The sequence below is a fragment of the Silurus aristotelis genome, assembly GCF_946808225.1.
Source record: "Silurus aristotelis genome assembly, chromosome: 11".
NCBI lineage: Eukaryota > Metazoa > Chordata > Actinopteri > Siluriformes > Siluridae > Silurus > Silurus aristotelis.
In genome coordinates, this window is record NC_139584.1 from 25,690,033 (window position 1) to 25,714,930 (window position 24,898).

Consider the following 24,898-nt stretch of genomic DNA (forward strand, 5'->3'; position numbering starts at 1 on the left):
CGTTTGTATCTTCATCAATTTCTGCCTCATTTAACAGCATACATGCTGCGTACGATTCGAGTGTCCTCAATTAACTGCCTTTTTTGAGTCGTTCCAGCTGGCATAATATGGGCAGAACCTCAACAAAGATGTGAGCTCCCCAACTCGAACGCTATTCCCTCGAGGAAAAGCCCAAAGATGAAATAAAAATACAGGTAGTCTCCGACTTACGATGGAAATACGTTCCAATGACAATGTCGTAACTTTAAAATATTAACTCGAGACATGACCTAGCCTACCAGTGAATCTTAAAGAATGGTGATCAGTAATAATGTAACAAATTACAGTACATAAATGAGTAAAACAGCCATTTTCAATATCGTTATGTATAAACTTTACAGTATATATGTGGCAGCGGGCACGTAGACGAGTGCAGGCGAGTACTAGCCTGGGGTTTCAGTGTCTGGCGACGCCGATAAAAAGGAGAGAGACAAGAGTTAAAACTGGGCTTTGAAACACCAAAAACAGTGAAAAAAAACACGCTGAAACACTGAACTCTGTTGACCGCTGGCGAGATTAAGGTGGGAGACTCGGACATCCTGGCAACGTCCCAACGTATCGTACAGCATAATTTGCTGTTACGACTGCCGCGCAAAACCGATTTCATTTTGTTGTATTGCTAACGCTAATGTAAGATCGAAGAATTGTCGAACCATCGTAACTTTTTTTGTTTAATTTTTTATGATTATCTATCCACATATATATATATATATATATATATATATATATATATATATATATATATATATATATATATATATACACACTAATCTAGATATTTTTTACGGATGAGAATCAGATTGCATGCCAACTTAGATCAGACAAAGTGAAGTTTTTGAACACCCGCTCTCTTCACGCGTCTTTCTCTGGAAGCACGATACCGGGTGTGTGTCTAAGACCCAGCGGAGGCTACTTAAACCCCGCGGGTGCGTTTCCCTTAAGCTACTCCACCGTGTGTCGCTAGTTATTTGAGGGAGGCGCTATAAGCCCTACCTCCACTTTTTACCCAGAAAAAAAAAAAAAACAGGGGGGCGCAGGGAGAAACTAACGGCACCGTCTTCCTGAAAGCATCCAAAAAAATTGACCGAAGCTGCGCAAAACACACTTGGCTCCCTCCGTCGGAGTGTCCGGAGCACCGCCGGGTTGAGCAAAACGGTCGATGCGCTGCGAGACTGAACATCACAAATACACGCACACACACACACACGCACACGAACGGAGGATTCCGAGCTCCTCGACTCTCGCTCTGTGTCGGAGTGTATGCGGAGGTCAGAAGCGCGCACTTCCATGAGAATCCGTGCCCTGCGGCAAGCCCCAAGTTGCGCTGTTGTCTTCCCCGTGAGCGGCAGTCGACTGGAGAGCGGACGCGTGTCGGGGGAGGAAATAAACCATGGTGGTGGACGGTGCTTTGCGGCGCCTGGGCTCGCTGTGCGTTCTCGCGCTGTGTCTCGGCTCGGCGTGTTCGCGAGCTCGGCTCTACACCAACCACTGGGCGGTTCGCATCGCCGGCGGCACTGAGGTTGCCGATCAGATAGCCAGCAGATACGGTTACTCGAACCTGGGCCAGGTAAGACTTCCCTTGCACATGTATCTTAATGCATTTTCCTTTGCAGCCCGTCATTTTTCTTTTTTCTTTTTTTCCCCGGTCTTTGGTCTTCTCTTTCCCCTCCTTTCCGAATTGCCACTTGGAGTGAAGTTCCCACACGAACGATGAGAACGAAACGGGGTTTTCTTGAAAGCATGCTCCCACGTTTTGGTGCTCTTCAAAACTTTCTCCTAGTTTCACACTTTTCTGGACCATATCCATTTACATTCTCTTTGCAACTTTTATACATTTAGATCTTCTTCTTCTTCTTCTTCTTCTTCTTCTTCTTCAGCTAGCCAGCCTGATGATCACTCTTTCAAAACCCAAACACCTCAAACACACCAAACGCTTCCTCTCCATTGATCTCTGTACCAACAGGTGTTCCCCAGGCATTTCCACTGACTTGAAGTGGTTAACAAAAAAAAAAAAAAAAACCCATGCAGAACTCAATCCCTGCAGTGCAGACTGAAAGTAAACGATTTGACACCAGACAAAAAAAAAAAAAAAGGAAAAAAAAAAAGGTTTAAATGCCTGAAAAATAAAACAAAACTCCCCCCTCCTGTTCTGAATGAATTTTGAAATCTACATGTCCAGTATATTACTGCCAAACTACAATGTTTCACTGTGATGCAATCTGGAAAAGGGGTTACTGTGGAACTGTAGCCAAATCTATGATTGTTATATTGATTTCAGTTCCATGTGTTTCTTTTTTTTCTCTCCAACTGAATACACATGATAAGGAGCAAGAAAGGTGGTAGGATTTTTCTTGCATTGTGATGGAGGTCTCCATGACCATATGCTGGGGCAAAAGTTAATGACTTAACCTGTCTTTATTATCTTTGGCTTCCGAATGTGTATTTGCTCAATCAGGCCAATGAGTTTCATGAGTTTTTCAACTTCTCATATATGGAAACCTTTAATGCTGAGCGAGTTGGACTATGGCGGGAAAAAAACTCTCTCTCTCTCTCTCTCTCTCTCTCTCTCTCTCTCTGTAATATTTATATGTATATTATATATATGATTCAAACTCCACTTTTCTTTTAGAGTCCAGGTTTGTCGGATTAGATTTGATTAAATCGAATTTCATGGTAGTTGATCGTTCACCCTAGGTTTTAAGGCATACACAATAGTCCTCATAATTGTGTCTAATTTTACTCTGCTCGCAATCTCGTGTGTGTACAGGAATGAAATGTGAAGAATGATTGAGTGATTAAGACCTCTGTAGAAACTTGCTGTAAGGCTTCGAAGCGGCTGACGTACATATTTTGTGTTGGTAACGGAAAGCTTTAGTCAGGAAAATTCCTACACAAGTCATAGTAAACTTGAGAACAATGTCAATGCCCGATCATTTAGAATAAGTGACACATTATTACCCTATGTAATACCCTTTTTGCTTTTATGACTGGAAATAAGTTGCTTTGTCCCAGTTCAGTTAGTAGTCTTAGAGGGATGCAGTCTTAATAGTGTGGCATCAGTCTTCTCATGTCTCTTAAAAGAGATTTCCTATATTGTTCTATTCTATCAACAGAGCCCAACAGTGGGCTGTGCTGAGGCACACTCATTCCTGTCTCATACCCTACCCCCTCTACCAAGCTTCTGTATGATGTCCAGGGGCCCCATCTCTTGGTTTGTAGGAGGCCCCCAAATTTGTTGAATACGTGCATGTGTGTACTTGCTTTTAGGCTTCTTATGAAGACCAAAAAGAAGCAGATGTCCTAACAATCACCAGACAGTGTCCTCACAGTCACACAGTGACTTTTTAATTTGGCACTAAAAACGAAATGTTTTGAAATGGTTTGCTGGGTTGGTTCGATTTGGGTATATGCATAGATTTATCTAGTAACAGAAATAATGTGTAACAGAATATCCTCACCTTAAAAAAGCCTAGTTAGAGCTTTTTTAGAGTTTATAAAGGAGACTTCCCCTATACAGATGGACAGATAATCCACTTCTTGGACCTTTGGGTTATCAGTAATATTGTGGGTTAGATGCAGAAAGCCTGGGTGCAACCACAGTGTCACATTAGATTTATTTATTAAGGTGAACTGTCAGACTGGCAGTGTTTCCGAGGTTGGGTTTCTTGTCTAGATCTGTAACTCGGACACATGATCATGATTGCTGCTCAGGGAAACAGTGGACACATACCTTATGTTCGACTTTGGCTAAACACCACGCTAGTCTTAAACCTGGCAATCTGTTGATGGTAAAGGATGTGGAAATTTGAAAAACTAATCACCAATTGGCCTGGAGATTAATTGAGAACTGAAAACCCAGTTTGAGCAATTGGGCTAAAAACAAGGTTAGCTATAATCTTATCATGCTAGCAGCACTTGGTTACAGGTCTAATGGTCAAAAAGACAACAAGGCATGGAAAGAGGGGGAAATGGCAGTGCAGTAATCCAGGAGATATGAGGAAATGACGGGAGACCCAACTATGGCTTACTATGGTTAGGGTGCTATGTGCCAACAGCTAACATGCTTACCTTTTTATTAAGAGTTTATTAATTGGTTAATCATTTGGATCAGGCTTTTAGCATTATTACTGAGAATTTCAGACTGTGCAAAGATCTCCATGACCGGTGCTCAGAAGACAAGCTCTAGAGTAACACTGTCAGAAGGTGCTTACCTTCTAAATGAGTAATGTCTGTCAATGATCTTGACACTCTCTCTCTTTTGTTAATCTATTCAAGACCATCCAAGTTTTCTGTAATTGAATATTTAATGGAACTGATATAGCTACATTTGTGATTTTTCCAAGGATCTTAATGGCCGGATTTTGCTTTTGCTCTTCCTATAGATCGGCGACCTGAAGGACTACTACCATTTCTTCCACAGCCGGACGATAAAAAGGTCGACGCTCTCCAGCCGTGGCACACACAGCTTTATCTCCATGGAACCAAAGGTCAGGCGGTCTCCATGGCAACAACACACCTGGGTGTACTGTGATCTATAAGAATTTTTTTGTTGAATACGAATACAGACATAAAATTATATTTATGTATATATTGGATATTACTTTGAATGCTTAGTTTGCCACCAGTGTGGCTCTGTCTCTAACAAAAGTACTGAACTCTAGAATTTAATTAATTTATTACTTTTATTAATTAAATATTTAAATTAGTAATAAATCTTTTTACAATTACTTTAATTATTCAAGTTTCTTATTAATAATAAATGTACCCTGTTCTAGGTGGAATGGATTCAGCAGCAAGTGATCAAAAGGAGGGTCAAGCGAGATTATAAACCCTTGTACCCAGGATCGGCCAAGACCAGCGCAGCCCAGTCTGACTCCATCTACTTCAACGATGCTAAATGGAGTAGCATGTGGTACATAGTGAGTATAACAAACCACGGGCCAAATTCATTTCATAGTGTAATCATGCAACTCCTTCAGCAGGAGGTATTTCGCCCCAGTACTTGGCAGACGTTTGTCAATGGTTATCGGTCAGAGCTTTGTGTATTTTTATTTAAAGGAGCTGTAAAAATGGCCATATATATATATATATATATATATATTATATATATATATTTTTTTTTATAATAATCCTAAAATAAAAACACTGAAGACACTAAAATACGTTGCACCATATGAACATGGGGCTGAATCAAATCTATTACAAAACAAATATTTCCCAAATAAATCCTCGTCCATTCTCTGGTCCACAATGTTTAAATTTTTAATTGGGTTTCTTTAAGGTTTCTAATATTTAGGTGGATTCCCACTTGTGTTCATAAAGCTCTGGGACAGGATCTGTGGTGGCCTATATAGTGTCTTGACTGACAGGAAGCCTAACGTAAAAGAATATTCTGTACCAGTATGGGGTTTCTTAGAAAACTTTAGTCAAGGCCACGGTTTGTGTCAAACATTTACTAATAATGTTCAGTGTACAATAATGTTTATTAAGATGACTAATAACTAATACTCAGGTTACCCAATTTCACAAGTGAAGAAACCTCTACCGTGGTATTTAGCAATCATGTTTTTACATTCCACAGAACATTGACAGCAGGAACACATGACTATTTCTACAACATTTTCACAAAAAAGGAAATATTGTATCACTAGTCTGTAATACATAAACCTCTGCCCTATTGCTCTTTGATCGCTGAAGAAGTTGTGAATGTATTTGGGCACTTTGCCCTAATTGCTCTCAAGCCCTAAAGCTTAACGTTATTCGTGTTTAAGATTCATTTGTTATCAGCATATTTGTTCTTGACTAAACATAATAATTTTTTTTGGGTCAATAATTTGTTGACTATGGCCTGAATCGATCTTGATCGAGTAATTATTGGTAGCGAACATTATACTGAACAACAACCCAGTAGATTTCACTCTTCTATTTTCTGTCAATGGTTAATGCAAATCAGATAACGTAAATACTTTGACCTGGACACTACCGTCTAACAGGTTTCTTGGGAGTTGTACTTTGAGAGCAAATAAGACTTGGGAATTATGGTCTGTTCCAGGCCAAAAATAATGTGTTTATTTGCATCGGTTGCCTCGTGTAATGAAGTTGGTTACATTTATTAGTCAGTAGTAATCACTTCCAGAAATTGAACAACGAGCAAAATGATGTGCTGCCGGTCATTTTTCTCAACATATACTTTTTTTTTTTTTCCTATCTTTAAAGTACACTCAAGCTGTTCCTAAAAGAAAAAGAAAAAGATAGTAAACTCGTTTGCTTTTCTGTATGAATTCTGTACCTAGATATAACTGATATAACCAACCACCTACTGAATTTCTTTATTTTGTGTGCTGGCAGCACTGTAACGACAACATACACAACTGCCAGTCGGACATGAACATTGTCGGTGCCTGGAAGAGGGGCTATACAGGAAAAGATGTAGTGGTCACTATTTTGGATGATGGCATCGAGCGGAACCACCCAGACCTCATCCAGAACTATGTGAGTGGTTGGGCACCAAAACGCGTTGGGTAAATCCTCTCGTGCTAATACAGTACACAATACTATAGCGATATTTATCAAAAATGTATCATGTAGGATCATATACTGAGAAAGCCTGCTTCAGTTTCCCATAGTTAGCTAACACTGAATATTTGTCTCATTTTAAACTACAGTAAGCCCTAGTCTGTTTCTCTTTGGTCTCCATGCACAGGATAACCAGGCCAGTTATGATGTAAATGGAAATGACTTGGACCCTATGCCCAGATATGATGCCACCAATGAAAACAAGTAAGAATGCAATTCATGGGGTGAACAGTAGTGCACTTTATTTATAATAATGTATTTTCTATATATATTTTTTTGTGTGTGTTTGAATGTGGATATTTGCTTTCTGTGTATGTGTGTGTGTGTTAATGAAATTGATGCTCCTCCTTCAAGTGTGTGTGTTTGTGTGTTAGTCTGTGGCTTTCACTCTGCCAGCATGTGTGAGCCAGTGCCAGATGGCATCGCAGCATTTTTTGAAGGTTGGGCCAAAAAGCTTGGCCTAGGATTATTTTTTAGCATCAGCACTGTTCTGTTGGAGTTTCAAATACACCATTCTTAAACTACCCGTGAAACTACCTTCCTGCACCTGTTTTGAGCTTTTTTTTTATTTTCTGCCTAAACTTTTACACAGTACATTTTCTTTTTTTTCCCTCACTTCGTTCAAAGGCAGAATGTTGCTTCCTGGACCAGAGCTCTTTTTTCTTAAAATAAATAAATAAATGTATTTCACTCAACCAGTGTTTATGCACACCTGATCCTTTGACCGAACAGATCCGCTTTTCTTGATTTCTTAAATCTTTAAAAGCTGCAGTACAATAATTCGTAAGTAATTCCTTTGCCTGGGGTGACTTTAGAAGAGAATATGAACCTATTCCTCTTGATCTGAGGAAGTGTGCGGTTTGGAGGGAAGCTTTTCATGGCGTGTATAGACATGTTCTATAGAATATTGTCTGCTTGGGAGTGTGCTTTTTGTGGCGGATGTCTGCTGTGTTTAATTAAATGTAATAAGGCGCTCGCAGAATGAAGTGCGTTTTTGACACGCTTCGTTTCCATCTTTTCTAAACCGACTAATTTCCAGTAAATTCCTGGAAATTAAGATGTTGATCATATTGCCTGATTACTTTTTATGGATTTGCACTTTTCTGGTAATATCTGGTAATAATGTCACTTCAATTTACTTGAAAAGATTTTAGTTTATTATCCAGGCTTTCAGATATTGGATTATCCCATTTCATGGGATTCCTCCACAAGGGTTTCTGATGTGTATTTTATCGAATGTTGTAATTTAACTAATGAAATTGATGTGTAGGCAAGATTGTGATGGACACCAAAAGTTTTAATATAAAATTTATGTACATATTTATTATGGGTCTATTTATATGTGAAGGCAAGTAGCCGTTGTGTGTAGAAGTCATTTAATATTATACATTAGCACTGCTGGAATGTGAGGAAGTAAATGTGGTGAAATATACTTTTACATTGTAGTTACATTTTACATTCTGTATGTGCTAAAAAGCTCTACTCATGTAGTTGTAATAACTACTGAGAAATTCGTTTATGGTCTCCGGAAGGTAGTGTCCAGGATGTTTTGCGTAGGCTGAGCAGGATGAGATGAAGTGTGTATGTCTGTTTCTGTGTTTCTGCTTTCCTCATTGACTTGTATTCTTCTGGCAGATGTAAGTGTTCAGAGTCCACCAAAGCGCATAAGAGGAAAAGACTTTGGATTCCGTCCCTTGTTTTTAGTTATGGCTCGATATTGTTTAGCCAAAAAGCTCAATCTAGAGGAATGATCATAAGATCTCGGTCTAATAAGCTTTTTTGACACCATAAACTGATGGTTACTGTAGTAAATGGTGTTTTTATTTGTATTTATTTTTGAATTTTTTAATTGTTAATCTTTTAAACAATATTTTTTAATAATCATCTTTTGAGTGGCTCAGATTTGAGACCCTGGTTACCATGGCAGCGTGAGTTTTTCTGAGCAGCTGTTCTCTGCTGGAGGTTCCACAACGGAATGCACTTTCTTTTTGACCTTGACTTCATAAGATAATTTTTTTTTTTTGTGTAGTTTTTTTTTTTTGTGTATTTTTTTAATTTTTTTCCTGGTGAGTTGTCATGTTCGTATTTTTCACGGGTTTGGTTTGGATCAGTCTTGCCGCTAAGAATGTCCCCCATGTGTCATCAGCATACAGATTCTGGGGAACTCAATGTTTTCTCTCAATAGCTCAAATATTTAGCCACCGTGTTTGTGCCGACTTGGCTCGAAACGAGCATGTTTAGTTTCAGCACAGCTGTTGCCTCACTAACCCTGTAGCTTCCCTCTCATTCCCTGTCAGATGAAGTGGTTAGGGGCTCACGTATGATCTCTGACCTCTGGCTTTGTGTATACACTGATTTACCCTTGTGTCCTCTTCAGGCATGGCACGCGGTGCGCCGGGGAAGTGGCAGCATCTGCCAACAACTCTCACTGCACTGTCGGCATTGCATACAATGCCAAGATTGGGGGTGAGTGCTGTACATTTGTGTGATCTATTATTATTTATTTGTTTGTCACTGAGGGACTTTTTTTTCCCTTCTCTCGCTATTTCTTGCGAATATTTTCTTGTCTACAGTTCTCAGTTCTACCTCTTTCACTCCCTGATGCAAATTTACATGCATTTACCTCTCCTTCATTATGTGCTTAGCTGCTGTCCCACCAAATCTGCCCACACACACACATCAAGGCAAAACTTTAAAGTGTATGTTTGCGACGTGCAGGTGTGCGCATGCTGGATGGAGATGTGACTGACATGGTGGAGGCGCGGTCGCTGAGTTTGCACCCTCAGCACATCGATATATACAGTGCTAGCTGGGGGCCGGATGACGATGGTAAAACCGTAGATGGTCCTGCAGCGCTTGCCAGACAGGCCTTTGAAAACGGCATCCGACAGGTAAAAAAAAACTTTTTATAATTAGTTGAATCCACCTGGATAGAAGGGCGCACCTGTGAACACATTATCAAGTCACATATATTCCACTCTGATGAGAAGTGTATACTATATATAAGTATACTAAGTAATTTTCACTTCTAAAAGACATCTTTTTTTGACCGTGGAGATTTCGACGTAGCAAAGTGAAGGGGTTGTCTTTGGTTAGAAACAAACTGGGTGAAGTTTGGGATCTTTAGTCAAATGTTAAGCCGGAGGATAAAATTAGCCCCAGCTGATGGACCAGATCCAGCTTGTGTGCCAAAGTTTAAGTTTTAAAGTCGTGTACTTTATGTCGTCTTTATGAGTCATAATCTGGTGTGCCAGTAATTATTCTGGGTTCTGTGACAGAGGTTTGTTTAATGTGGTTCAGATGTGCTTCAAGTATGCATTTTATGTGTTACCTTATACTGGCAACTCAATTTTCAATCTTTCTAGACTGAGTATGTGCCCAGAAGTAGCACTAGCAGCCCTTATTGAGTCATAAAAGTTCTAGAAAGAAACTAAGAGAATTCAATATAATGCGAGATTATCATTAAAAGAAAGCTCACAGCGATTGCAACCCTTGGTTCAGCATGTCACAGTTTGTATTACGATAACAAAAGGCAAATGATGATTTTCCTCCATCATTAGGGCAGGAAGGGGCGTGGATCTATTTTTGTGTGGGCATCAGGCAATGGTGGGCGGAGTCGAGACCACTGCTCGTGCGACGGCTACACTAACAGCATCTACACCATCTCAATCAGCAGCACGGCCGAAAGCGGCCACAAGCCCTGGTACTTGGAAGAATGTGCCTCCACTCTCACCACCACATACAGCAGTGGTGAAAGCTTTGACCGCAAGATTGTAAGTTCCAAATAGTCAGATTCACTTGCATACTTGCAAAATGTTAAATAAGTTTGGGGTTTGTTGGAATAAAGTAAAGCAGCTACATATTGTTTTTTAAAAAGAAAGTACCACATTTTTAAATGGCTGCCTTTCAGTTTCATATGCCTTCTACATACAGTATACCAATTGTGATATTTGAAAAAAGAAAAAAAAGTTTTTGCAAACTTGCATGAAAATTTACTTAAGTAAAAGTTGTTACTGAACAAATCTGGCTCTTTAAAATATTGCCATGAGCATGTGGCCATGTAATGCATTACAAAAGTGTTAAAAACACTCGCACATTTTGTCACATTTTTTCCAACATTTACCACATTTTCACATATATTCACACTATGTGCACACTATGCACACACAAATGTTATAATAATATAATATAATGTACATACACACGTATTTTTAAAAGGATCTAACACTTTCTAATCTTACGGTGCAAATATAAACTTTCAACGGAAATAATACCAAACTCCAGCATTTGGCACCAGGCACATTTCCATACGTCAGAGATTCCTTTAGTTGCAGACACCCGTTTTGTGGGTTTAGAACATGATTGTATGTTGTCTCTGTGTGTGGTGTTTAATTTGCTGGTCACTGGGTCATTATGAAAGTGTCTAGCTGTGAACGACTACACTTATTACACTCGTGTGCGCACACACCAAAAAAAAAAAAAACTTTTCTCCACTGAGACCTTCTTGGAGAGGTTTACCGAATTCCACAATAACTTATAAAATCCTGTAATCTCTTTCAAAGAAAGTCTTTGTACGAATATATTTTAGAGTGCCACTTGCCAAAAACACTAACTCTGTGCTCGCTGGGTCTTTAGATCACTACAGATCTAAGGCAACGCTGTACAGACAGTCACACTGGAACATCTGCATCAGCTCCAATGGCTGCTGGGATCATTGCTCTTGCCTTGGAGGCCAAGTAAGACTTTGTTCAAATCAATTACAATCCATTACACTAAATCACACCTCACATATACTGTAGTGGGGTTATTTGCAATGTTTCCATTTTGACAGATTAAGAAGTTTAGCATGTGGATTGCCAGCAAGCATATTACATGCTACTTGGCAGCCATATAAAGAATCATTATCGGCGAAATATGTTATATAATGCATTTATTTATACTTGTGTAATGCACGCCCTGCTTGGTGTTCAATGACTCATTTTAACATTATTTGATCCCACCATGCATGGAGCATTGGGGGCTAAGAAAAAAATAAGTTGAAAGAAAAGTCTCATATTCAGAACTGCATGATATGGACAATAAATTACATTATGATCACTATGAAATGTGACAAATTATAGTTACAAATTATTTTTGAAACTAATAAACATATACATTTTTTTATTTGTCCTACAGCCCTCTCCTGACATGGAGGGATGTACAGCACATTATTGTGAAAACATCACGTGCCGGCCATCTCAGCGCTCCTGACTGGAAAACCAATGCAGCAGGATACAATGGTACTGGCTTTTAAATTCTTCATAAAACCTTTCAATTTATAAAAATGGAGTTAGCTGCTTTGTGAAATAAAACCAAAGGCCAAATTAGTGATTTAATTCAATGCTTCTAAAGAAAGATTAGGAAGAACTTTGTCATAATGACAATCAGTTGAGTTTTTCTATTTAAAGGTGACCGTTGAGGTCTATAATGACAATCAGTGAAAAAGCTTTCATGCTGCAGATAAAGATACTTCTTTACTGTTGCCAACAGCTTAAATTTCATCTTAATATGACAATAACTCCATATATATCGTGTGCAAAGTCTAATTACAACAATCAAATCCAACCCCACTGTAGCAATACATCATTTTACTTAATTACTAGACAGTAAGACTGTCAGATAAAAACACTCATGTCAGTTTATGTGCTCATCCTTGTTTGAAAACCTTATGTGTTGCATATAACTACAGTAAGTCACCTATATGGCTTTGGGCTCATGGACGCGGAGGCCATGGTCAAAGAAGCTGAGCGATGGAAACAAGTCCCCCCACAGCATATTTGTGTGGAAAATGCAGATAGGCAAATAAGGTAGTTTCATGACACATCATTACATGCTAATATTTGTCTATATGACATTCTTTCTTTCATGTAATATTCATGTCTGAACGACCAGGTTTATGTTGCCATGGTAAAGCAAAAATTCTATTTGTATTATTTCCTCCAAAAGGACAATTCGCCCGGAACATGTTGTTCGGTCTGTTTACAAGGCAACAGGCTGTACGGATAATGCGAATCATCATGTCATCTATTTGGAACATGTAGTTGTACGTATCACCATAACCCACCCACGGCGAGGAGACCTATCAATTAATTTGACTTCACCATCAGGGACAAAGTCGCAGCTCCTTGCCAACAGGTAAAATGGCTTGGAATGGCCATAAATGCTTTCCAATATTTAAGTCATCACTGGGTCATCTACAAGGTGACATCAAAAGGTTTTGAGACTAGCTCTGTTTACAAGAAAGTACTTTATTTATCTACGTTTACACACTATTACCTTCATAATAGTCCCCTTGCACATCAATGCAGCGCTCTGTGTTCCTGCCACCTCTGTAATGTGTTCTGAAAGTCTTCTTTTTGAAGCGTGTCAAGCAACTTTTGCGCTGGAGCTTCTCAGTGCTGTCAAAACGCAGACCCTTGGGCTTCCAGTGATGGTCTTCCACTCTTGAAGCACGCATAGGACTCAAAACACATTGAACGATTCATTGCAGCATCGCAATAAAGTTTCTGCATCACGTCAAACAATCTTTGTTCTGACTTGCTGTCCATGATGAAATCATGGTAACACACGTGGTCAAAATAGCATTAATTGCACGGCTCCCGATGTACACAGGATGATGTCTTTGGCACACTGACAAATGCAGGTTGGTGCTCCCTGTGACTGTGCGTACAGCCTTGTGCTGCAATCTGTTGGCGTGATACAAAACTAGTCTCTAAACCTTTTGATACCACCTCGTATAAAAGGCATGTGCAGTTTGGCCTCCTAGATACCGAAACACATTTCCGGCAACTTAAAAGGGAAAGAATAGCCTGAGCTGGATGCTCACTGTTGAGTTTTGCAGACTGTTTGACCATTCAATGGAGGGCTTTAAGAACTGGGAGTTCATGACAACTCACTGTTGGGGAGAGAAAGCTGCTGGAGATTGGATCCTCGAGATCTATGACTCCCCCTCACAAGTACGGAGTCAGAAGGCTCCAGGTATTTACTCTCAAGCCTTTTCTTTGGTTTTAATGGAACGTTTTTTCATTTTTATTGTCATCTATAAAGACTGGAAGTTGGCATTACATTATCCACAGATTTTTTTTTTTGTATCCACCGAATAGGCAAACTCAAGGAATGGTCATTGGTGCTTTATGGTACATCAGTGCACCCGTATTCCTCCCGCAGCGACAAGCCTCGATCTGTGGTGGAGTCTCCAGTTGAGGATGAGTATAGTGAAGAGTATGTAGGTAAGTCATCCTTGTTCATAACTAGCACTGTAAAGTTTGCCAGACTTTTTGAGTAATGCATTCTGCCCAGAGTCCCATTCTTTGATTATAGAAATCTGTAATCTCTTATAAGGCCCCTGTGACCCGGAGTGCAGTGAAAATGGCTGCGAAGGACCTGGGCCTCATCAGTGCATCAACTGCCTGCACTACTTTCTCAAGTTTAAAAACAACACCAGGTACACCATGTGTATGTGTATAGTGTCATTGATACTAGAATGTATTCTCTTTAAGGAAGAAGTCAGAGTTCACATTTATCAACATTCTCAAATAAATGATCTGCAGTCTCTAAAATCTGTGGTGGGGAAGCTCATACTAAAGCAGTCTCACTGAATAGCATGGTAAAAACAACTCACTTGATCATCTTGACAACTCACTTAATTAACATCTTAATCAACATCACCTAATAGTTGTACCTAAAAGTCTGCTATTTGGGAATTGCTGAAGAAGGCAGATTTTAAATGGATCACAGAGAGATAAAGCTAAATGAAACATAAAATAAAATTAATAGGAGTTAAAATGTTTGACTTTGGACCATAAATCCACAAGTGGGAAGCCATAGGCAAGAACAAGAAACCAATTCAGCATGGATAATGATACACCATGGAAAAATGGTACATCCTGACAATTAACTGTGAATAAGAATGCTTTTAATAACATCTTAGACTCATGTAGGCATGTTGGTGGCTGATTCTGTTTGCTTCTGAACAGATTTTAAGTGGCCACACACACACACACTTATGTGCACACGCACAGTTATACTTGAGGCAAAAATCTGCAGTCAATGAGTTTCTCAGCCTCGGACCTTTGCCTTATGGAAAGCTTTTCCTCCAGGCTGTTGTCTCTCTAAGATGGCTATCCCTTACTCTTTCCATTCGTTTCTCTTCTCAGGATGTGTGTGCCCGAGTGTCCTCCTGGATTTTTCCGCGATGATAAGAGACGCTGTAAGAAGTGCTCCCCTTTATGCGAATCCTGCATTGGTAGTCGTAGCGATCAGTGTACCTCCTGCCGGCAAGGTTTTTACCTCAGAGAAGGAGCCAATACATGCATCTATCCATGCCCTGAGGGCCACTATCTGGACCTTGGTAAGTTAGCATTTCCTTTCCACTTTCTTGCTTAATATTATAAAAATCTAACCAGCGGATGTTAGTCAGTAGAATATCATGCATGACTGTCAAAATAGTGTGTACTCTTTTCCTTTCTCTTCAAACCTCTGACTCTTAAACGCAGTTCTAGAACATGCCAACATCTGATGAGGTTTAACTGTGAGATAATTACATTCCGTTTGAGGGTTGACTTCTTGGTTTTCTTACAGATGCCAGCATGTGCCGTAAATGCAGCGAAAACTGCAAAAAATGTACTTCAGCAAATATTTGCACGGAATGTAAACCGGGGCTCAGGTAATTCCTCTTTTTTTCAGCTTAATGAATTTTACATTAGTTTCTGTGGTACCGTAGTCCAACGTTTCAGTTTAAACTGGGGTCACAGTTTGTCCTGAAATGTACCTTGAATCCCAGCCCCACTGGCTTGCATCATGGCCTGATATCATTAGTATATTGTGTAAATCTTGCTGTTAGTACAGTTAAAGTCACAAAGCCCCACAGGAAACGCTGCAGAAAGGAACATGCTGACCCGATTTTGAGAAGCTGGTGGAGTCTCCTCTAAAATGCGCAATCCAGCATTTTGCATTCAGATGTTGAAACACGTTATCTAGAGAGTATTTCAGATTTCCCATATGTGCCCAGCAATAGCAGTCGGAAAAGAGAGTGGGGAGAGGTGGAAAAAGCAAGGGAAAGAGAAACAGGTTATGGCACACACAGCCTCCCTAATGTACAGCAGCTGTGCTCTGTGAACAATTTTGAAATATCTTTCGGGAGTGATTCCTCCAAATCTGCCGTAAAGGTTTTTCACCCACACATTTGGACCTTATGTCTTGCTTTGTTTAACTTTTCTGTCTTGTTTAGACTACTGCATGTCTAAAAGATGGGCGACTAGACTGAAATGTAGTATATACTGAATTTTCCTGCAGCACTCCCATGTGAATTTTTAACACCAGGCTTACGCACATGGTAATAGAGGAACCCACAACTAAATTGACTTAATGTCCATCATATAGACGCAATATATAGACTGCGGTTCGTTAGATAAATTCTGCTTGAAAGCTGAAGTTTTTATAAATATCGACGTCTAACTTTTGTTTTACGCTTCCTTAACATCTGATTCCATTATAATTTGTCTTTGCTAGTTTACAAGGGAACAGGTGTCAGCTGACCTGTGAAGCTGGCACATATTACAATGGGCACAAACGGATGTGTGAGCATTGCCATCCTGCTTGTGCTACATGCGCAGGTACTTGGATTGATTTTTCCCTGCAATTCAGGTTTATGCCATTTTAATACACTGCTTTTTAAATGCATGCATTTGGACATCTGGGTGTTTTTTTTTAAGTAGCTTTTGGAGATGTTCTACAATTTCTGATTGATGAAATGATATCTTGTATTCAGGAACCGGCATGGAGGCATGCACAAAATGTGCAGAGGGATACTATCTTGAGGAGTGGCGCTGCGTTCCAAGTTGCAGTGCAGGATACTACATGGCAGAGAAAACTACAGAAAACCGAGAGGCCCAGAAGTCTTGTCGCAAGTCAGTAGTGCACAAAGCTTAACAAAGCACAAAGTAAAGATACAGTAAGTAATTAAAGATGCGTCCATTCACCAAATCGAGGTCTGATTTCTTCTGTTCTGTTCCTCTGCCAGATGCGATCATACTTGTTACACGTGCACAGGTCCAGGAGAAAAAAACTGCAGTGCCTGTGTGAACGGATATAACCTAGAAAACGGTGTGTGTCTTGTCAGCACTATCTGCAAAGATGGTGAGTACTAGCTTATATACTCGTATTGGACAGCTCTGAGAGAGCTTCAGAAGGAGCTTTTAAATGTGTTCCCACTTTTCATTGGGTTTTGCTGCTATCTGTTAGTAATTACAGTCATGCGTCCTAAACTGAATCTTTATGTCTATGATCCATCTTTTAAAGTTTGATCTACTGATTTCCTTAATTTAAAAAAAAGCATAATATTTAATTGCACTTATGCTGTATAATTTGTCCTTTGATCACCTTTACCTTTCTTCAACCGGGGACCGTATATTTTATTTATTTATTTTCTCTTGGTTTCTAAAGTTATAATTGAAGAGGGAAAGTTTTTCCAGTGAACCATAGCAGAGTTTAATATTAGCCAAATGTATATAATAATCCTAAAATGTACAATAAATGCAACAGCAATTCCCAAACATGGAGCACTGTAAAAATTCTGCCCCGATATAGTCCTATGATTGCTATAAAGTTTCTTAATGTTTGTTCTCCTTCTCCTCCCTATGCTCTATTTTTCCACACCTTTTGATGGATTCCAAATCAATCATGGACACTCCCTTACTTCGAACCATCTGCTGGATTATAAAACCTGTTTCCTGCTACCTGTCATGATCACCTGATCCACTGCCGTCCACTGCCCAATCGTCTGCTGCTGCTACTTTTCCTTTCTTCTCTCCTCTTCCTGCTCTGTGGAAAGCAAATGAAGAATCATGGGCTGAGGGAAGTTTCTGTGTATTGGTGAAAAAGAACAATCTGTGTCAAAGGAAGGTTCTGCAACAGCTTTGCTGTAGAACATGTTCTCTAAATGGCTGAAAGAACCGTAACGGCCTTACTTGCCGTTGACATTCAGCTAATTTATATTTCCAACCAAGAACCTCTAATATGGGACTATGCTGAGAGGTTTCTCGGTGCCAGAACTACAACAAACCTACCTTTTACCTGTGTGTGTGGTTTTGGAAGAACCTGTCAGGGTGTTGCAACTGGGATCAATAATAAACAACAAATCATGTGGTTCAGTATTTTGTGACCAAAGCATGGATGCCAAAATTTTTATACTTTTTTTTTTTTTATTTTACTTTTTTTTTTAAAGTTGGGTCCAGAGATAAGTAAAATCGGAGAGGCACACTGACACACTGGCATAAGTGATGTTTCTTTTTTTTTTCCCCTCTAACAGTATAATGATCGATGACTATAGCCTAGTTTGTGCATTTTATAAATAAATTTGAAACCATTACTGAAGCCATTTATTGTTTGTCAGCTTCAGCTACACATCCATGAACAAAGAAAACATTTAAAATTTTACTATTTTTTTAAGTTCGGGTTCAGGAAAGACTTATCCCCATCAAGGCTTAAATGGCAGAGTTTTAACCAGTATTGTAATTATGTATAACTTCTCACTATTTCGAAAAAGAAATCTTGGCTCAGGCTCTCTTAAGCGTATATTTGTGTGTGTGTGTGTGTGTGTGTGTGTGTGTGTGTGTGTGTGTGTGTGTGTGTGTGTGTGTGTGTGTGTGTGTGTGTGTGTGTGTGTGTGTGTGTGTGTGTGTGTGTGTGTGTGTGTGTGTGTGTGAGCACCTGTGTGTGTGGTGTTCATATTTGGACTTGACATATGCATGTAGTAATAGTATTATTCATTTTAATACCTAAGACTGTTTACAAAACATTTCAAGACCCACATCCATAGCTGGTGGGAAAGAAGTTAGCAATCAACAAGCCTCTTTGTTTTTTGTTTTGTTTTTTAGGCCTCCTCACTACTAGGCTACTTTTTCCAATAATTTTTTTAAATCACTTTTGCCGTGGACTTTATTATTATTATTGTTTTATTTAATTTTTTAACCTAAATTTAGCAGTTAAACAACATTTGTGACATCTGTGATGGATGGCTTGAAAGAAATTATAAAATTTGGGAATGGCCATACATGGCCTAATGATACCTTGGTATATAGTATATATACCAAGGTAACCTAATGGCTTTATTTGTGGCCTACGTACTGCACTGTTCTGTCTTCAATGTAATTTGTTTTATAATTTTTTTTGGTGAATCAATGATTCATTAAAAAAAAAAATTAAAAAAATTAGTGTATGGAGAAAATGACATTACATTGTCATTCCGGTATAGATCATTATTCAGACTCGGTTTTTAAGAAGTAGCGTAAGGGTGTAATGCATAACAAGTTCTTCTATATTGTTTTTTTTTAAGAGAGATGTTTATGGAAAAATAACCAATGCCAAATGGGATTGTTACAGATTTGTGGTATTATAGAAGCCACATTTATAGAACCCATGGCAACATTATGCTCGATCCACTGTGACAAACTGGGTCCAAATATATCCCCCACTATAGAAGAAGCCTTGGTAATGAGGAAGTTTTTATTCTCAATGGTCTGAATATACAGAGAAAAATGTTTACTAATTGTACTAGGCAAAATGGAGTAGAGTATTTAATTCCTGTAAGGCATTTGAGCAATTTACTTGTGCTTAGAAGATTTATGTCTTATTTATGAATAACTGATTTAATTCATTTTATGCCATGTGGTTTGAGATGATGTAACCTTTTTTATTTATATATATATATATATATATAAAAAAAAAACAAAGCAAAATACATAAAGAATGATTTAAAACAGTCAGATTTTTTTTCGATGTGGGTGGGATTTTATTCTGGGAAATCGTGTACTCATGTTTGCATTCATGTTGCAAGAAAATGGTATAACCGTAAAGGTTTCTGCAAATACAGTACATGCAACATAACATAACTTATATATAGGAATATAAAAATTAGTTTGTGTAAATGTTTCACTTTCTTTGTTCTGACAATGACTTTTTTTTATTAAAATGTACATATGTATTTTGAATTCTTTTTTTTTTTACCTAAAATGGCTTTGAGCCTAGTTTCTTTTGCTGTAATTGGAAAAGGGTGCGGTGGGGTGGGGTTAAATAAATTTTTATAATTCTGTTTTTAGACAACCTCAACAATATATATAGACAAAGATTTGTTGTAGTAAAACCCTCAGAGGGACCTGGATGGGATGGTTTACTGATCTTTTAATGAATGAACTTTAAAATAAAATTTAGACACCCCTGGGAGTGCAAATGAAATGAGTGTTGGTTTACTCCTTATTTAGTATAATTGAATTGGTTTCCGGCATGTTATGACTGCTGTCGGAAACATTAGCAGTAAAAACTCTGGTTGTGCGTGAATGCGTTGGTCCTCTTGTTTCCCCACAAAAGGTTTTCTTTGTTTTGAGTAGAACAATTCATAGCTTGAGCAAGAGAATCCATAGTTATTTGTGCTTGGGGCAACAAAAAGCCTTCTACATAAAAACAATGGATTTGAGAGAGACAGAATACTTGCAGAATCACATGTCATTAACTGGGCAGTTTCCATCTAAATTTTTATTTGTTGTACTCCTCACCCATGATCTGTTTTATTAGGTAGGCTTTGCACAGTAAACTTGTTCCATTTTAAGTTTAGGGTTATAGTGTTGTTAAAATATATAAAAAGCCTCAAATGTCTTGTAATGAAGGTGAGGCCAATGTGTTTTTGGGTATTATGATGTGTCAGATATATAATTTTGATTGGAAACCCATTTAAACACATGCGCAATTGTTACTTTATTATGCAACTTTATTTACAGTTTGAATGTCATAACCTCATTTACTTCTGTTTAATTTGTACTAACTATGCCAAAGATTTGATTGTTTTTTTTTTACTACTGAAAATGGTTCTGTCTGTTCAAATGCAGTCAGACACCAGTTACAGCAGACTTTCAGTGCTGTTTGTCATTGATCGTAACATGGTTAGACTTTTTGTTAATTCTGAATTTTTCATGGTTTCTCAGGATCACAATATATATGCTTATTAAATAATATTAATAATCTTACAAGAGTTATAGGAAACATACTCAACCTTTTAATGGAGACATTCCTCCACCTTCTGTGAATGACATGACATTGGCTTTGGACCAGATAATTTTTTTTAAGGTCTTTTTAGAGCAAATGATTGACAATTTGAGTTGTGTAAGGCCAAATGAGGTCATGCAGGGTCATTGCTCAGAGTTCTGTGTTGAGGAATTAGAATTCAATAGGGTGTACTAGAGCGTAAGCCTAAGGTCAGCCTACTATAGACCCCCAGCTCTCTTTATGAAAAAAAAAACCCCTCCCAGCTGTCCACAAATGCATCCATCAGTTTGTGGTCAAAGGTTATGCTGAATGTCTCTGGTCTTCTTTGGGGACCAACAGCATTGTACTAGTCTGATGAATCTTTTCAAATGTTCCCATAGTAAATGAAGAGAGTTGTGTGGGTTTTTTTTCCCTCTTTCTGAAAACATTTGTCCCAGAAATAGAATAAAGTGATATGGCTGTTTGCTAAATGTTTTTGGTCATTTGGATCTAATTGGATTTTTCTGGTGTAATCAACATTTGTATGTGCTTTCAAGACTGTGCTAGTCAAATCAGATGATCAAATTATTAAAAAAAATTAAATATACACTATTTTGAACCATAAAAACAAAACAAAAAAAAGATTCAAGCGCTTTAGAGTTTCACATATCTATAGTACCCAGGATGGAAGCAACAACAAAAATGGCAATTTCTACCTGCTTTTATTTTTGCTTGTGTGGTCAACATATGATTAGACATTGAGTGAAACTTGAGTGAATTTCAGTATTTGAATATTAAAATTCTTAAAAGTTTGAGTTTTCTTAGACATTAACACATGACATTTTAAGTTTTAAGTCTGCTTGTATTTGGTGTTATTGAAATTGAAAACACTCCATGTAGCTAAGGCTTCTTTGGGACCATTTTTTACTGGCTATGCAATGGTCATAGTACTACTGAAATGTCTGTGATCTCAATATTAAGTTCTAGTTTATAGAACTGTTGTATAAATGCAATCACTGAATAGCAACATGACTGTGATAGAACAGCACTCTTGCTTGTGTGCTATTGTTAAATTGGTGGATTTACTGGGCCCTTGAAATGTTCCATGTTTCTAAAATGTTTGAAAACAAGCTAGAAACTGGTAAAACAATTGTAAGCTCGTTGGGTCTACCTTTTAGTATATTTTCTATTTAGTATTTGTTTAGCAAATTTTGCATTATATTTGTCATTAAATCACAAATTTGAGGATAAAAAAAAAAAAAAAAATTAATATAAAATTCAGTGCTGAATATAAATTAAAATTCTGACTATAGAGAAACTAATAGAAATATTATAAACAGCTATACAATTATTATTATTATTATTATTATTATTATTATTATTATTATTATTTAGAAGTAAAGGTTTGAAATGGTCAACTCTTTTCCCCCTCAGGCCAGTATGTGGACCCTAATAGGAAATGTAATTCATGTGACATTACCTGCTATAAATGTAAAGGACCAAAAAGTGAGGACTGCCTAAGTTGTTTGTTTACTAGGTAAGTCAATTGGTAACGTTTTTCTGGAAAGATTTTTAATAAAGACATTTTAACACTGTTCATAATAAGCAGTATGTGTTAAATGGCTGCACTTGATGCATCACGTGTCCAACATGTAGTTTATTGTGGGGATTTTAATTAACGTTCTAAATGACTGCTTTGTCCCCAGCTTTTTAATATGCTGGGACATACGAAGACAGAATTTTACTCTGCTGAAATGTTCATGTAATCAATAAATGCATCCAAAATGCCCAGGTAATTGTAACCCATTTCCCTTCATCTACAGGACCTTTGATGATGGGCGCTGTGTACTGCAGTGTGATCCTGGAAAGTACGAAAGGGATGGACAGTGTCACCGCTGCCATCATACATGTCATGAGTGTAGTGATGAGGGCCCTGACAAATGCACTAGCTGTGGCAAAGGTAGTTTTAATTCCACCTAAGAATGCAAAAAAACAGCTGAATACACCTGTTACTGTATCAGAATCTAACAACAAGCTCTGCATGTCTGCTAAACTCATACAAATAGATAACCACTTTATTATTCTTAGAGGGAAGTTCATTATCATCATGTGAAATATATATTAGGGGTGTAACCGTACACACAGTTCATGGTTTGGTACATACCTCGGTTTTTAAGTCACGGTTCGGTTCAATTTTGGTATGGTCAGGAGGAAGAAATGCTAAATCTATAATTACTTGTTTTTTTTTTAATTAACATAGTTTATTATTATTACCCCAAATATTGTAGCATGCCTTTAAAGTCAATAGTACTAATATATATTGCATAGTTTGGTATCTTACAGATTGGAGCAACTTTCTTATATTTTTCCAAATACATTTCAAGCACTCTTTCAGTTTTATCTTAATATAATCTCTAAAAGACAGCTTGCATTATCCTGCTTGAAGGCAGTCTTAATTTTGCAAGCATAAACATAGATATGGGCAGATGAACATCGTTGCCTTAGATATCCTGCCTTTGGTTGATGTGACCGGAGAGTGATTTTGCCTTTTGCTTTAGCCCTAAGGCTATGAGGTTCAACATGTGTGTCTGGAGATGTTTTCCTGCTCACCACGGCCATAAAGAGTAATGAGTGTGGTTTTTTTGTTTGTTTGTTTGTTTGTTTTTCTTTGTTTTTGTTTCTTTTTTAATGTTAGAACCAGTCTGGGCATTCTTTCCTGATTTCTCTTATAAACACTAATTTGTTTTGAATTCTTTTTCACACCATTCTGAGAAAAACTTCAGACTATTGTGTCTGTTTTATAAGTTTGATTATAGCACAAATGTGCAGGTGTATTCAAATAATTGGACAGTCAGTGTATTGTTAAAAGAATTACCAGACCATATCTACCTTTTAAATTGTAGCTATATTTCATTTTGTGAAGAAAAGGAGGAATTTATCTTTATGGTGCCATAAATATCCTGCTTGTTTGCTGGCTTGTGCCATTTTTCACCTACCACCATTCAAATGAAATGATTTGATAAAAGTTGTTGATTATACCTAACTTAGTCTTTAGAACAGTACTAAAGATGTGGAGAACAGGAAAAGTGTGTTGATTCATATTTAGCTAGGAAGAACTAATATAAAGTTAGCTAGCAATATTGGTATTTCATTTGTTAGGATTAATTTGGAAACCAGTGAGGAAACATTTTATAAATTTTTTTTAAACATTTATATCTGGACTGGATATTTGAGATGTTTATGGATTAAACCTTACCTCAGAAATGGGAAAATTTACCTCAGAAGTGTAAAGCGATAACTTACCTCAGAAATCGAAAACTTACCTTAGAAGTGTTGTGTAAAGCACTAAGTTACCTCAGTAATCAAAAACTTACCTCAGAAGTGTTGTGTAAAGCGCTAATTTACCTCAGAAATGGAAAACGGAGAAGTGTAAAGCACTAAGTTACCTCAGGAATCGTAAAAACTTACTTCAGAAGTGTAAATCGCTAACTTACCTCAGGAATGTATGGCTAACATGCTAGTTGTGTTAGTTGGTGGTTCTTTGAGTCAAACACCATACAAAATAATAAATTTTATGGTGTTTAAGCTGTTATTTCACTCACACATGTATAACTGGTAACAGACAGGTTGGGAGTAGAGCGCTACCTGTTCGAAAGCGAGTGTGTGGAAAGCTGCCCGCTATCACACTACCACTCAGCGGACAACATGTGCGAGGCATGCGCTCCGGACTGCAGGATGTGCACAAGCACGAAGCATTGCGTTCACTGCGCTGCACCGTTCTATTCCAAAGACGGCGTTTGCGTCAGGCTGGAGTGTGCTGACGGTCAGTTTTTTCATTTGCCTGCATTTTTTTACCACATGATGTGTTTTCTATCTTTTCCATCCACTTTTATGCAATCAAGCTAATTGTGCTGTCAATATTAAGCATATAAAGCAAAGTAACTCAGGCGAAAACACTGATTTTACCTCCAGATTTTGTGAAAATTTAAATATGATTAAATGTCAAACATTATATTTCCTATGTATTTTAGTTTATTCTAAGTACGTTTGGGAATTTAAAACCCTTTTCCCAAACTCTACTACATCTATTTATATTTCTATACTGAATCATATGCCATCCTCAAATGTATTCACCATGCATGGACCCCTTAACAGCACTGATTGCTTGTTTGTTTGTCTATTTATTAGAACATAATACAACTATTCAAATGTTAAGCTTGCTGGTAAA

General features: G+C 37.9%; 2 protein-coding genes across 3 annotated transcripts in view; one reads left to right on the forward strand and one right to left on the reverse strand.

Moving 5' to 3' along the window:
- The window catches only part of adamts13 (ADAM metallopeptidase with thrombospondin type 1 motif, 13), a 63,450-nt gene extending 38,997 nt beyond the window's left edge, over positions 1–24,453 (reverse strand). Inside the window, exons 1-2 of the mRNA XM_083554006.1 lie at positions 24,316–24,453; positions 17,392–17,475 (exon numbers count right to left, since the gene is read on the reverse strand). The gene's annotated coding sequence lies outside the window, so the exon portion shown is untranslated. The remainder of the gene's footprint in view (positions 1–17,391; positions 17,476–24,315) is intronic.
- pcsk5b (proprotein convertase subtilisin/kexin type 5b) lies at positions 961–19,360 on the forward strand. 2 transcript variants are annotated; one of them, XM_083554014.1, is made up of 21 exons: positions 961–1,606; positions 4,422–4,526; positions 4,815–4,958; positions 6,388–6,531; positions 6,743–6,819; positions 8,993–9,081; positions 9,334–9,506; positions 10,176–10,388; positions 11,251–11,351; positions 11,791–11,894; positions 12,344–12,461; positions 12,601–12,789; positions 13,496–13,632; positions 13,758–13,883; positions 13,996–14,098; positions 14,811–15,004; positions 15,235–15,319; positions 16,165–16,268; positions 16,424–16,562; positions 16,676–16,791; positions 17,495–19,360. In XM_083554014.1, the coding sequence occupies exons 1-21, from the start codon at positions 1,430–1,432 to the stop codon at positions 17,599–17,601; spliced, it is 2,745 nt and encodes a 914-aa protein (XP_083410140.1). In that variant the 5' UTR covers positions 961–1,429; the 3' UTR covers positions 17,602–19,360. The 2 variants fall into 2 exon arrangements, with proteins under 2 accessions (XP_083410140.1, XP_083410139.1); XM_083554013.1 differs by having other exon boundaries at positions 963–1,606; positions 17,486–19,360.
- Positions 24,454–24,898: the final 445 nt, after the last annotated feature.

Coding starts and splice junctions, on each gene's coding strand:
- pcsk5b (XM_083554013.1), top strand. CDS start 1,430: ATGGTGGTGGACGGTGCTTTGCGGCGCCTGGGCTCGCTGTGCGTTCTC. Junction 11,352..11,790: donor GCTCTTGCCTTGGAGGCCAA/GTAAGACTTTGT, acceptor TTTGTCCTACAG/CCCTCTCCTGACATGGAGGG. Junction 12,790..13,495: donor TCGCAGCTCCTTGCCAACAG/GTAAAATGGCTT, acceptor TGAGTTTTGCAG/ACTGTTTGACCATTCAATGG.